The sequence below is a fragment of the Chionomys nivalis genome, chromosome 13 (genome assembly GCF_950005125.1).
Source record: "Chionomys nivalis chromosome 13, mChiNiv1.1, whole genome shotgun sequence".
In the NCBI taxonomy this organism is placed as follows: Eukaryota; Metazoa; Chordata; class Mammalia; order Rodentia; family Cricetidae; genus Chionomys; species Chionomys nivalis.
In genome coordinates, this window is record NC_080098.1 from 75,145,404 (window position 1) to 75,159,209 (window position 13,806).

Below are 13,806 nucleotides of genomic sequence, written 5' to 3' on the forward strand. Positions count from 1 at the left end.
AGAAGAGGACACCAGATCTCATTATGAATGGTTGTGAGCCACCATGTGGTTGCTGGGAATTAAACTCAGAACCTTTGGAAGAGCAGACAGTGCTCTTAATTGCTGAGCCATCTCTCCAGCCCTTAGTTAGGTTTTCTATTGCTGTGTCAAAACACCATAACCAAAAATCAAGTTGGGGAGAAAAGGTTTATTTGGCTTACACTTACAGATCATACTCTATCATCGGAGGAAGTCAGAATAGGAATTGAAGCAGAGCTGGAACCTGGAGGCAAAAGCTGATGAGAGGAAGAAAAAAAAAAGTCCCTGGACAAGAGCTTCTTACTGGCTTGCTTCCCCTGGCTTGCTCAGCCTGCCTTCTTATAGAACCCAGGACCACCAGCTGAGGGATGGTACCACCCACCCTAGGCTGGGTCCTCCCACATTGATCACTAATTGAGAAAATGCCTTACAGCTGGATTTCATGGAGGCATTTTCTCAGTTGAGGCTCGTTCCTCTCTGATGACTCTAGCTTGTGTCAAGGTGACACACAAACCCAGCCAGTACATGCCAGTCATTTTCCAACCTACAGAACAGACAGTGTGAGCTCCCAGAAACCATAGCCTCTGGGTGTGACACAAAGCTGGTTCATCAGCTGTCACTGACACGTCATTCTGCTGAGCACATCTGACTACAGAGGCTCTGTACAGGTAGGACAGAAGAACACAGAAAATCTTTGTATTTTCTACCCACTTTTTATTCAAACCTAAAGAAGGTCTAAAAACTAAAGGCTGATTTTATAAGCTGAGTACAAATTACAACACAACAAAATTAAGCCAGTATGCCTGTTGGGAATGCCCCTATTTCTGTAAGCAGAATCTCAATTTAATACCTAGGAACTGCCCTTTCCTCATCCTTTCCCAACCTGCCCCCACTAGTCATTGTTTCCAAACAAATCTCTAACCCATCTGCTTCCCTTCATCACGTCCTAACAGAGCCTCAGGACATATGTCCCAGCACACTTAGAGTTCTACTGTTCACAAAGCAAAGCCTGGAAATGAGAAACAGGTCACACGAGAAGACATTACAGCACAGCCTAGGTCTCAGAGTTGATGGAGAGCAAGTTAGATGAGCTGCAGCAGATGGACCATTGTATCCACAGGGATTTCAAATTTACTTCTTTGAGTTTTTTGGTATTTATTTTGTTTTGCTTTGTTTTTCAAAACAGGATCTCACTATGTAGCTAGACCTGGCTTTCCTAGAACTCACTACACAGACCAAACTGGCCTTGAAATCAAAGAGGTCCACCAGCTTCTGTCTCCCAAGTTCTGGGACTAAAGGCATATGCTACTACACCTGGACTATTTGTTTGATTTCTTAATGAAGCAGATTTGGAGTTCATTGAAGGATGTTTTTAACAAACATTTTAAGCACTGGAGTGTACTGTTATTTCATTCGTATTTTAATAAATAAAGCTTGCCTGAAGATCAGAGAGTAAAACAGCCTTCCCAAATCAGCCTTACTTACTGACCAAGCAGTGGTGACACACACCTTTAATCCCAGCCTTAGAGAGGAATAGAAGATGGGTGGAGACAGCTCTCTCACACACACAGTCTCATTCTGAGGATTCAGGAGACAGGATCACCATTTTTGGACAGAGATAAAGGTAAGAGCCAGGAGCTGACTGCTTTGCTTTTCTGACCTCCAGGTTGAACCCCATTTCTGTCTCTGGTTTGTATGAACCGCGTTACACTACGGTTAAGAGAAAGAGGCACTCGGGAAGCGGAGGCCATGCTTCTCTAAGAGTCACCCTTCCCTGTCTTTACAACTGTCAAATTGTGGTGAATTCTGAAGTTATGATCTTCAAATGGCAGCCTACATGGAATCATTAAAAGAAAAAAATTAGAGTATATGTCGTTTATGATAAAAAAAAAACCAATCTGTGGTAAATCTTTAAAAGAGCCAGACAACATAAGCAAATGCAAGAATGCACATCACACATATGTGAGAAACATAATAAAACCTGCCACTCTGTAAACTAGCATATGTCAATCAACTTTAAAAGCAAGACAACAATGAAGAAAAAACTTAGCTTAAACTGAGAATGCAGCAGCCAGGGAGGCTCAGAGCATGGGCCTAATGACATCTTCCTAGCACTGAAAGCGGACTGACATTGCTATTTTACAAACTGAAAACACATCCTTTAATCCAAAACAGCAATGAATGTTCCCATTAAAATGGCTTAGTTCATTTTGAACCCTAACCTGTCTTACGAATCCTACCCTTACCAAAGCAATGGCAGAGTGAATACTTACTCCCACCATCAACAGTCAATTTGTAAGCACACAAACACCCACAGTATAGTTCTAATCACTTATTTTTCTAGCAGACCTATGAGCAAGTGAGATTATTTTCTACTGAAGATGGATGATTGCAATTTAGAAAAGCATGTAACTTGAAAAAGGTAACATAGGAGATTAAGATTTGAGCAAACCAGGTGTGGTGGCACACACCTTTAATTCCAGTATCTGTGAGGCAGAAGCAGGCAGATGTCTGAGTTTGAGGCCAGCCTGGTCTATAAAGTGAATTCCAAGACAGCTAAGGCCACAAAGAGAAACCCTGTCTCAGAAAGAAAGAAAAGATTTGAACAAGGCGTTTTCAGTGGCAGAGTATCTGCGTACCCCAAACCCCGTGTGGAATGGTGGACTCACTGCATTGATCCATGTCTGCTTACCTTAGGTACTTCCAAGCCATCACTAAGAGAAGGAAAAGGAAAACAGCACCTGATGTATAAAAAGCACTCCTGTGCCTTGTTAAGATGATGTTTTCATATGGATTAAGTCCTTGAAAACACACAGAAGACAGGGATTATGAAGAGAAGGTTCTGATGTGGGACTCCCCTCTGTGTGCTGTGATTACTGTTAATGAGTAAAGAAACTGCTTTGGACCTATAGCAGGGCAGACCTTAGCTGGGAAGGAAAAACTAAAGTAAATGCTGGGAGAAGGAAGGTGGAGTCAGAGAGAAGCCATGGAGCCCCGCTGGAACTTTACCTGGTAAGCCACAACCTTGTGGTGTAGGAGGTCTTTCTGTCTATATATTGCTTTCATTGGTTAATGAATAAAGAAACTGCCTTGGCCTGTTAATAGGGCAGAACTTAGGTAGGCGGGGAAGACAGAACTGAATGCTGGAAGGAAGGAAAGAGTCAGAGAGATACCATGGATCTGCCGCCAGAGTGGGACATGCTACAAAAACTTAGCCAGTAAGCCACTGCCATGTGGCAATACACAGATTAATAGAAATGGGTTAAACTAAGATGTAAGAGTTAGCCAATAAGAAGCTAGAGCTAATGGGCCAAGCAGTGTTTTAATAATACAGTTTCTGTGTGATTATTTTGGGTCTGAGCTGTTGAGCAGCCATAACGACCAAGCGGCCTACCTACAACAGGGTTCAATGTCAAACTAGCAGGAAAACTGATATCAAAACTGCAAGCAGGAAGCCCTCTGAGCATAAGAATGGCTAACATATGACAATACTAGGTGCCGGGGAACAGACAGAACTACCAGAGTCCTCAAACCACGTGGCAGCTACTTGCATATGCTACTGCACAGCATGGCAATTTTAGTCCTCAAATTTATTAAAGATTAATTAAATACATAACTATACAGAAATTTCAAAGGATGTTCATAGCAACTTATGCACAAAAGGCAAAAAATTAGAACCAAGAAATCCAAGTAACTATCAACAAGTCAATGGATAAAGAAAATTGACTTAGCAGTTCAGTGAAATAGTTTTGAACAATAAGAAATAATCTTGTAAACTGCAACATGGATAAACCCCATGTTGAAAAATAGTGTGTATACTGTATAGCTCTACTTATGTGAAATTATAGAAAAGTTAATCTGTGGTGACAGAAAGCAGATAGCAGTCACCCCAGGCTGGAGCTGACTGAATGTAGGGGCAATGGGGACTTCTGGGGAAGACAGAAATGTTACACCACCTGTCTGCAGCCCCAGATATAGGGTGCATACATCGACAGAAGTATCACTCTGCACATTTCAAAATGGTGCGAATCACATGTAACTTTTTCAAAAATAATCTTTTAGATATTATAATCACAAGAATAAGTTGCTGTACTTATTCATAACAAAAAAAAATTAAAAAACTTTTAAATTTAAAAGAATAACAGGCTATTCTCCTCTAAAAGTCTTTTCGTCATCAGGTGTACTCCATCCTGGGTAGATGTCTGCATCTGAGTGGTACTGTCGTTGTGTGTCACCAGTTTCTCACTGACTTTTACTTTTGTTGTTACATTCTTCACATTTCACGGGCTATACACAATGGCAAAGCTTTTCCTGGAGTCTAACCTAGATTCTGGGCTGCTTATTGTCTCCAACTGTAACAAGGATTACAAAGAACATTTTACAGGTCTGAGTACTTTTTTGGGGAATGCTCAGGAGCTTTGGCTGCTCTGACACCACAGACCCAGTGACTGGAAAAACACAAGTAATGCAGGTTTGTCAAAAACATTAAGACCAAGATCTTCCTCAGCCCCATGCAGCATTCAACAGAAGGAATCAGCATTTGTGAGAGCCAAAGTTACAGTTTAAGTTTTCGTTACTATGCCTTACAGATCCATGAAACAAAAAAGGCTCTGACCTGCAAGCCCCCTGGCCAAGGACAGACAGTTCCTGCAATGCTGGAGGCTGTTGTTTATGGGAGAAGGCAAGTCTCATTTTCACTCCCCTCAACAAGTTTGTTTGACCCACCTGCACCGGATGTGCTCATTGCCCTGACTGGACCCGATGGCAAATACAGTGAGTTATGGATTTTTCTTTGTAAGTCCTGGCAAAACTTGATTCGGGGTCATTTTTCTGGGGAGCAAGAGATGGACCTGACCAGAGCCCATCCACCTGCCAATATTTCATTAAAGTTTGCTTCAACCCTGGCTTTAAATTGTGGTAGTGGTCTCATTCTCAACCTGTGGTATTAACACACATTACCCACCTGGCTTTTCTTAGGGCTGTGGCTCTGATGCAGCTCAAATCCAGCATGGCATTTCCACTATCAATGGCGCAGCAGAAATGAACACATAACTTTTCAATACTTTTCTCATTAATGAGACTGCAAGGCACCAATTATCCTAGAACCACAAATGCAGGACCATCGCAGCCAAACAAACTTCTAGCTTGAAGTTCACCTTTGAGGCAATGTATTTTTCAAGCAGCTACAGAGTCCCACCTTGGCCTAATCCAATCTGCCACTCATAGGCTATCAATCTACTTCTCTCAATTTAAGTTCTCCCATTACAAAGTTGGTTTTGTTACCCATGCCACAGTCAACAGTTACCAACAGGATTGCTATCCCTCAGAAATTCAACTATGCTGCCTTGGCAATTTGAATGTGAAGGGCCAGGCGTTATTTATATTTGTATGCTGAAAGACACATCCCCAGAATCTCTTGTCTCAAAACCCCATACAATCAAACACACCCCACCTGGTTTCTACACAGCCTGTTCTACAGTATTTCTATGAATTGGACTACTTTAGATACCGTAGTGATTTGAATGGAGAATGTCCCCATTGTCTCAGACATTTGAATAATTAGTCCCCAGTGGGTGCTGCAATTTGGGGAGGCTTAGGAAGTGTGACCTTGCAGACATGGAGAGTTTAAAGACTGCTCAGTGCCCACCCAGAGAAGGCTGTTTCCTGCTAGCAACTGGAGATAGACGCTCTCACCTTGTTGCTCCAGCTGTCGGCCTGCCTGCTGACACTGTCCCCCACCCAATGGTGATGGGTATCTTACAACCCTGGAATCTTAAACTCAAATAAACCGCTCCTTCTGTAAGTTGTCTTGGTCATGGTTGTTATGGTTTAAGTAAAATGCTGCAGGTTCCCCAAGGGGCACAGTGGCAGAAAGGGGGCCATGCTGCAGTGGGCAGTGGGCCACGAGACCACGGCAGGCCATGAAGGCAGTCAGGTCCCAGGCAGGAAGCCCTGTGGTGGGTGAGAGACGAAGAAGGATACACATGCCGTGCAGAGTGAAGTTGGATATTTATTTAGTGGGTTATGGAAGGGAAGGGGAGAAGGGGGAAGAGCAGAGAGAGATAGACAGAAAGACAGAAAGACAGAGAGACAGACAGACAGGGGGGAGGGGAGAAGCAGGGAGAAGGGAGAGACAGAAGCTGCCTCTTCGAGAGAGACTGAAAGTGAAGGACTCAGGCTGGAAGCTGGAGATCAGCTTGGGGGGGGGGGCGTTACTTGTCTCTTAAAGGGACAGGACAGACCATTACTATGGTGTTTTATCACAGTGATAGAAAAATAACTAATACAGACACCTTATGTAAACAGCCATATGAAGTTGGTCACCATTTTTAATAGTAAGGGTTGTAATGCATAAAGGAGCCAATCAGACCTACAATTTCAGTTGATTTTGTAGAGTAGTAGAATCACAAAAGTCTTCTGATAGCCACAATTTTATAAACACTCCTTGCATCTACCACAGAGCAAAGTGTCACTTAAACCACAAGGCTTTCCAAAGACCTATTATGAGTCTAAATCCATGTGGTTCTTTGCCATGCTGCTCATTGATAAAACTCCAACATTCTCAGTATTAAACAGAACCAGATCTGGTGGGAACAACAGTCAAAACTAATATATAGCACAACAATCTTTGTTGGGACAGACAAGCCAGTAAGTCACCAACTCTCAATGCCTTGCTAGGAGGCAGGTAAGGGTGGCAGCCTCCTCCAGAAACATACATGTAGTCTAGGAAGCCACTGAACTTCAAAAGCCATATAGAGCCTGTGCAGTCACATACAGTACAAACATTCACAGCCTTTAACAATGGCTCCATACTAAGAAACACCTCTCACTGTTAATCCTGAAATTTACCAGAAAAACCAGCTCCACCATTTTGGTCAAATTAAAGCAAGATTTTATTAAAATGTTAAACACTGATCAAGATGGAATTTGGTTAGGACCATCACCTGGAAACTTTCCAGATGAGGGGCCCCAAGGCATGTGTTGGTCAGACTTATAGGGACAAAACCCATAGGCCACCAAAACTTTCCCATGAGGCTTTGTTATTTCCCCAAAACTACAATTCCCAGAATGCCATGGTGTTATTTGGTCCTGGGGCATGTGAGGCTTACAGGTTAATTTAGGAGAATCTAACACCACCACAGACTTTAGTATCAACCTACTTTACAGGGTAGTCGTGAATGTACCAAAAAACGTGACCTGGGCAACTCAAACAAAAAATCAGTGAACTTATTCTAGGCAATATATATACTTATAACATGTAAACACAAAAACCCCCTTCACTTCAAACTGATAACACAACAGGAGAAGTAGGGGATGAGGGGAGGGCTGGGGGCAAAAAAAGGGTCAATATTCTGTGAACTAAGCCAACTTACTGAAAGTTCTATTTAAATAGATGTCAACACAACCATGAAACAAACTAAAAACATATAACAGGCTGTGCCAACCACATCACTACAGCCCAAATACTCCATTACAAATGGGCAGTGAGTGTGTGATAGGGCCTGTTTGAGCAGCAGCAACATACAAAGCAAAACAAAAAAAAAATCTAAAACAATTTGGAGCTACAGAAACAACTTCCATTCAAATGAAATGAAAATTAAATGAACTACTAACCTTAACTGTGTTTTTTCTCTTAGACTCTTACCCTGCAACTGAGATTTTTCACTGTTTCTGTAATGCCTACAACCTATGAGGTCTCCCAGTTCTTAGAGTGGTCTTACTTCAGTCATTCCCCAGACAGCACTCTCTCTCAACTCCTGTCTACCAGCTTGCCCTCCTGTGAGTAGTGTGTTCAACTACCCTCCATGTGCCTCGCCAATCCCTCACACACCTACACTTAACCTGCGTGTTCACTGTATTTGATATCTCATACCACTGCCTGTCCATCATCCGGTTTTGACCAGGACTCCCAGGTTCTCCCTTTAGTCATGAATGCTGCCTCCCCCATTCCACACCAACCTTCTCCCACCATCAGTTTCCTAAGCTAGCACCCACCACATGGTTTCTGTTGGAATGCTCTAATGTTCCCACTGTCATACATAAAAATGTGCTGTAATCACCCACATGCTGGTGCTTACTTGTCTTTCCACCTTCACGATCAGCACACACTCCAGAAACAACAAGCTGCAGGTACCTGCAGGCACCAGCAGTTTCCCAGATGTCTGCTTTCTCCCACCATGCTTTGCATGTTCTCTTCATGTTGACATGCCTGGTCACTTCCTGCACTCACAGTCATCCTCACAACACATCTAGTTTGCTGCCTTCCACAGGAAATGCCTCCAGCCCTCCAAGTCTAAGCAAGTGCACACTCTGGGCCACCATCACACCTACAACAGCACTCTACTGACAACCCAAGTCTTGGGACCCCAGGAAAAGAAATTCAGCATTTGATTTTACCTTCCCACATCAGTGCTAATTTAAGTGCTTCTCAGTACTCACCAAGGCATTAAACAATGAAAAGACCCCAAAAAATGAGGCCAGTATTTTGTCCTGTTTTGGTTTGTTTTTTCGAGATAGGGCTTCTCTGTGTAACCCTGGCTGTCCTAGATCTACCTCTGTAGACAAGTCTGGCCTCGAACTCACAGAGATCCATCTAAGGCTAGAAATTTTTTAATGGTGTAAAAAGTCCTATGTTAAGTGTACAAAGCTAATCCTGTCATCCTAGAAATACTTTATTAGATGGATTACTTTAGGACCTAATGAGCTAGCCAACATTAACTTGCACACTATGCCGGGCACACTATGCGACACACACCTTTAATCCCAGCTCTTGGGAGGCAGAGGCAGGTGGATCTCTGAGTACAAGGCCAGACTGGTCTACAGAGTGAGTCCCAGGACAGCCAGGCTACATAGAGAGACCCTATTTTTAAAAACAAAAAAACTTGCACACTAGTTGTTCTTATATTCTATAAAACATAATGAAAGACTATGCATTATTCTATTAAAGACTAGGTATTATTCTATTTCTATAACTTTCTTCTCTCTAACTCCATATATCAGTTTCTTTCTTCAGTTTCGTACACGAGTTTTACTTGAAACTAAATTCTGAATTCATTTTTCCCTTTGTCCTTTTAACTCCTTGTGTGCCTGCTCTTCTTCCAGTCTCACAAAAAGTACAATGCTGCATCTATCCTCTGTTACTAACTTTGCCTAAAGGACATAAAGAGGAGTGAAGGTGGTGGTATCACCAGCCACCCACAGGCCAAACCCTTTGTGCCAATCTGCCTGGGTGAGTTCATAGCCTTACGGCCAATGAGAACCACATTCACAGTGAGTCTGATGGCATTGCACCAGCAGGTCCACAGGCTGTGGCTTCTGGGAGGGAAACAGAAAGGAGCCAAAGTAGTCAACCAAATCAGGTTCTCCAACTTGTGCCTGCCACTGCAGAGGAAACAGACACAGGGAAAACCAAGAAGCCATCATTTCTTTGCGTAGCCGCCATGATTAATGACTTTGAAAGCACGAGCAGCAATGGCCTAGGCATCAACTTTGGGACACAAAAAAAGGACTGGCTAAACTCACGCCTACAACAGAAGAGATTCTGAGAAGCAGAGCCATTCTTGGAGAAAAGTAATGTAAGGATTCACACTAGGCTGGCAGGAAGAATGGAGCTCCCAGTAATATCTGGAAGAAAACCCAGTAGATTCTTCAGTCATTACAAAGTATTTTCCAAAGCCACTCAGCATGAAGTGGTATCAGCACTGGGAGGTTCAGTAGGAGCAGTATTGGGGGAATTTCTAATCAACAAAGCAGAAGTCTTCTGAATAGGTAACACTCACCAAATACCTAACAGTAAAAGGCAACGCTGCAGAACAGTGGTTCCCACTTCAACACTGCAGAGCAGTGGTTCCCACTTCAACACTGCACAGCAATGGTTCCCACTTCAACACTGCAGAACAGTGGTTCCCAGTCTCAACGCTGCAGAACAGTGGTTCCCACTTTAACACTGCAGAGCAGTGGTTCCCAACCTCAACGCTGCAGATCAGTGGTTCCCAGTCTCAACGCTGCAGAGCAGTGGTTCCCAGCCTCAACACTGCAGGGCAATGGTTCCCACTTCAACACTGCAGAGCAGGGGTTCCCAACCTCAACACTGCAGAGCAGTGATTCCCAACCTTCCCAATGCAGCAGTCCTTTAATAAAGTCCCTTGTGTTATGGTGACCCCAACCACAAAGTTATTTCATTGATACTTTATAACTATAATTTTGCTACTGTTATGAATCATAATGTAAGTATGTGACATATAGGATATCTGATGTGTGACCCCTAAAGGGGTGGCAACCTACAGGTTGAGAACTGCTGCCTTAAAATATCACAGATTGGAACCAATAAGTGGAAATTAGCAGAGTGTAGAGGACTTTAAATAATCAACTTAAGCCAAAGCAAGGCAGAGGAAGCTTTACTCTCTTACACGGATCCAGAAGTTAAGCTCGGATTCTCCAGGGGTCCGTGGTTCTTTGTTCATCAGACAACATAAGCACCATATTAGAAATTTTTGGCTTTCATCTGCAGAAAATAAAACTAAAATGAGTATATTTTATCAAAAAGGAAAAACCTTAAGAACATGCTTAGGAAAACCTCAAAGCACCAAGCTCGGCATTGGCTTTTCTTCTTGTGGGTTCAGCTCACTGTCCAGCTCTTGTGTGGTCAACTCTTTCTGAGACAGCAGCAGTTTTTAGAGCCAAGTAAGAACGATGGGAAGTGCTGAATGTGCTGGGCGCTTCAAGATGTCTCTAATTTCACGTTTGAAACATCAGCAATGTCGACCTCTTTAAAGCAAAATAACTACTATCTGTTTCTGTGACCAAACCTGTTCGAGGTAGAGACTTATAACACAACTAGTGAACAAAAATTAAAGCTGTAATCGGAAGTTGTTAGCATACAAGCTACACAGAGGATGCAGACCTTGTGGTGGAGAGAGGGGAGGGAGACAGACCCAGCCCCTGCAGTGGTCTTAGACAGGCAGAGCTCACCTTCCAGCCTCCTACAGCCTATGGTGCCTCCAATGGCTTTGCTATCAAAGGCACAAGGACAGAACAAACTACAGGAAAGCTCCTCTATGTTCACAGGGAGCACCTATCCCTTCATAATTTTTAGATCTATTTTTCCTCCAGTGACAATCATTGAGTTTACACTTTCTCAGGGTCATTCTGAGACATTCATTTTCCCCTATGAGCATAAATAAGGCACCAGGAGTTATAGTCTTGCCTGACACACATTAATTTCCAGACTTGTAACTTTCAAAGAATTCTCCAGGCCAAACTGATACCTCTGAGTGAGATGTGACTGCTGCACTTGACCTGGTGTAAATACTAATTCACAAGTGACAGACATTCCAATAATATCCTTCACTATGGAGAAAGGAGGATGTACTGGGGGGCAATTTCAAAAAGGGAAGCAGGAAAATGGTAGTTTATGGAGCTTAAACTTCAAAGAATCAAAAGAGGGGTGGTACCACCAGGATGTGGAGTAATCCTACACACAAGTTCGCGTGTCTGTTTTCCTCTCATAAGTAAGGAAAGAGATCCAGGGACAAAGTGACGCACTGTATACACTTCTGGCTGATGAGCACACAGCTCACTTTGCTTGGCTGGCTCGCAGACATAAATAAGCCCCTGCTGCTTACATGAGGACCACTAGTACTCCATACAGGGAATGGCATCCAGGAGCTTCCTCCCCAGAGGCACCACGGTTGGGACTGGGATTTCCATAGGAAACTGCTAAGGATCCACCAGGACTCACCGGCAGATCTGGAAAGTAAATACAGCACCGGCTCACAAGCTTTCCACCTTAGATCAACAACCTGACTGAGGGAAGAGGAAGAAAACTACAGGGGGAGCTCTTCATCTCCCTTTTCCTAGCACCCCACAAAAGTGAGGATGGAACGAGTGAGACTGAATGTGCACCTCAAGCACAAGTGTGTGCTCAAAGATCCAAGGAAGTGCCCCCCCACCTAGTTCACAGCTCTCACATGACCTATGATAGGTTTGATTAGTCTTTTACTTTAAGAAAAAGATGAAAAAATTACATCTGCTAATAATGCAGTCAATCTAAGGCAGAAGACCTTCAAAGGGCTCATCTACAGGAACTTCAGCAAACTCTACCAGGCTCGAGGATGACACTGCTCCCAGGCCCAGACAGTGGGAGAAGTCGCTGGGAAACCACAGGCAAATGAAGAGAGACCAGCCCAGCCTCAGCACAGTTCCAGGAGGGCCAAGAGGCAGAGGGAATACAATGCACACAGGCCCACATTGGCGTTCAGACAGCTGGCGACAGCACTTCTGCAATGGCATGTTATACTTGAGGAAGATGAAACTGGAAACAAGGTAGGAGAGGTGAAGTCATACTACACCTAAAGTATTCCCAAATTCTCTCAACCTTGGCTAAAACCACATCACTCTTAAATAATGGCAAGGCTATAGCAGGACTCCAACTCTGAACAATGGCCTCACAACGTGGACAGCAATACATGAGTTAACATGGACCTGTGAAACAATTAACTAGGTATCATTAGCATCAAGTTTACTTGTGGAGAATTTAAAATGAGATGATGAAAGTGACTACAGTCATTTTAAATTTAAACACTGGTGTTTAAACCTCTACTGTAAGAATCCTTGCTGTCCTACAGTACACAGGCATGAGCCTATGTGCACACGCATGCCTGTTTGCCTGTAACACACAGAAGCACGGGAAGATGCATACACGTGGTGAGCTGTCCACAGAAACATGAAAGAGATTACAATTTATATCCCTGTGCTTTGTGAGAAGCAGAGAGAGTAAAACTGTCATTAGGTGTTTGTGTGTTGACGCTCTTACCATATGCTAAGATGAGAGGATTCCAACAAGTTTTTGCCAACAGCTGACCAATTTTGGGGAACCTTTCCAGGATTGCCCTAGAATCCTATAAAAACAACAACCAATGTTTTGATCGTTAAAACACACTATGCAAATCAATTGAGCAACACAATTTCTCAAGGGAGCCTGAGTGCTCCTGTACATCCTATTCTAGAAAATGCACAGAAAGAGATTACAGAAAAGCTCTCTGTAAGAAATTCAAAGTTTATCTTGTACTTCATTCTTAAAAATTCAGTATGATGTAATCAGGTCATTTCAATTTTGCAAGAACATTTATTGTATTTTGCTCAAGCAATAATCAGAAAAGACTATTTCTTGGTTGTTGTTGTTTGAGACAGGGTCTCCTACACAGCCCTGGCTGTCCTGGAACTCACACGCTTGCCTCAAACTCAGAGATCTGCCTGCCTCTCCCTCCCAAATCTGGGATTGTCCAACCTAGGAAAGACTACTTCATTTAACACAGTACACTGAAGAAGAGCAGCCCTGGTGATTAACAACCATAGAACTCTAGCTCTTCGAACTATACAAGAAAGACCCATCATTCAGCTTTTGCAAAGGAAGGAAAGTGGCTGAGGCCCTAAAACTCACGTCTTCGTGTGTCACAGCCATGATTGTTACATGTTAAATGACATATTTCAGCTACAATAGTCTAACCTCTGAGATGATAAAATCATCAACCAAACAGAAACAGCGTAAAATAAAGCACAGTGTTGGTGCACAGCTGTATCTTCCCCTGTATCTTCCCGCACTCTTCTATGATGTTTAGACCACACCAGCTCATGTGCCTCCAATGAAGGAGACGCTATAGGCATCTAGGCCAGGAAGCAAACCTCGAAGAAACGAGAATGAAAACTTTCTTCAGACTGATTTCATCAACCTGGGTCAGATCTGGGGCGTCTGATGCCAGGCGGGTCATGTCAGCACATTTAAAACAG

At 43.2% G+C, this 13,806-nt stretch overlaps 1 protein-coding gene across 3 annotated transcripts in view; it reads right to left on the reverse strand.

Moving 5' to 3' along the window:
- Fancc (FA complementation group C) overlaps window positions 1–13,806 on the reverse strand; it is a 110,369-nt gene that overhangs the window by 69,528 nt on the left and 27,035 nt on the right. For all 3 annotated transcript variants that reach the window (XR_009058200.1, XM_057787713.1, XM_057787712.1), the window contains exons 3-4: window positions 12,833–12,917; window positions 10,428–10,522 (exon numbers count right to left, since the gene is read on the reverse strand). Coding sequence is in view for 2 of the 3 variants with exons in the window: in XM_057787713.1 (XP_057643696.1) it covers window positions 10,428–10,522; window positions 12,833–12,917 (180 nt within the window). In the remaining variant the exon portion in view is untranslated. The remainder of the gene's footprint in view (window positions 1–10,427; window positions 10,523–12,832; window positions 12,918–13,806) is intronic.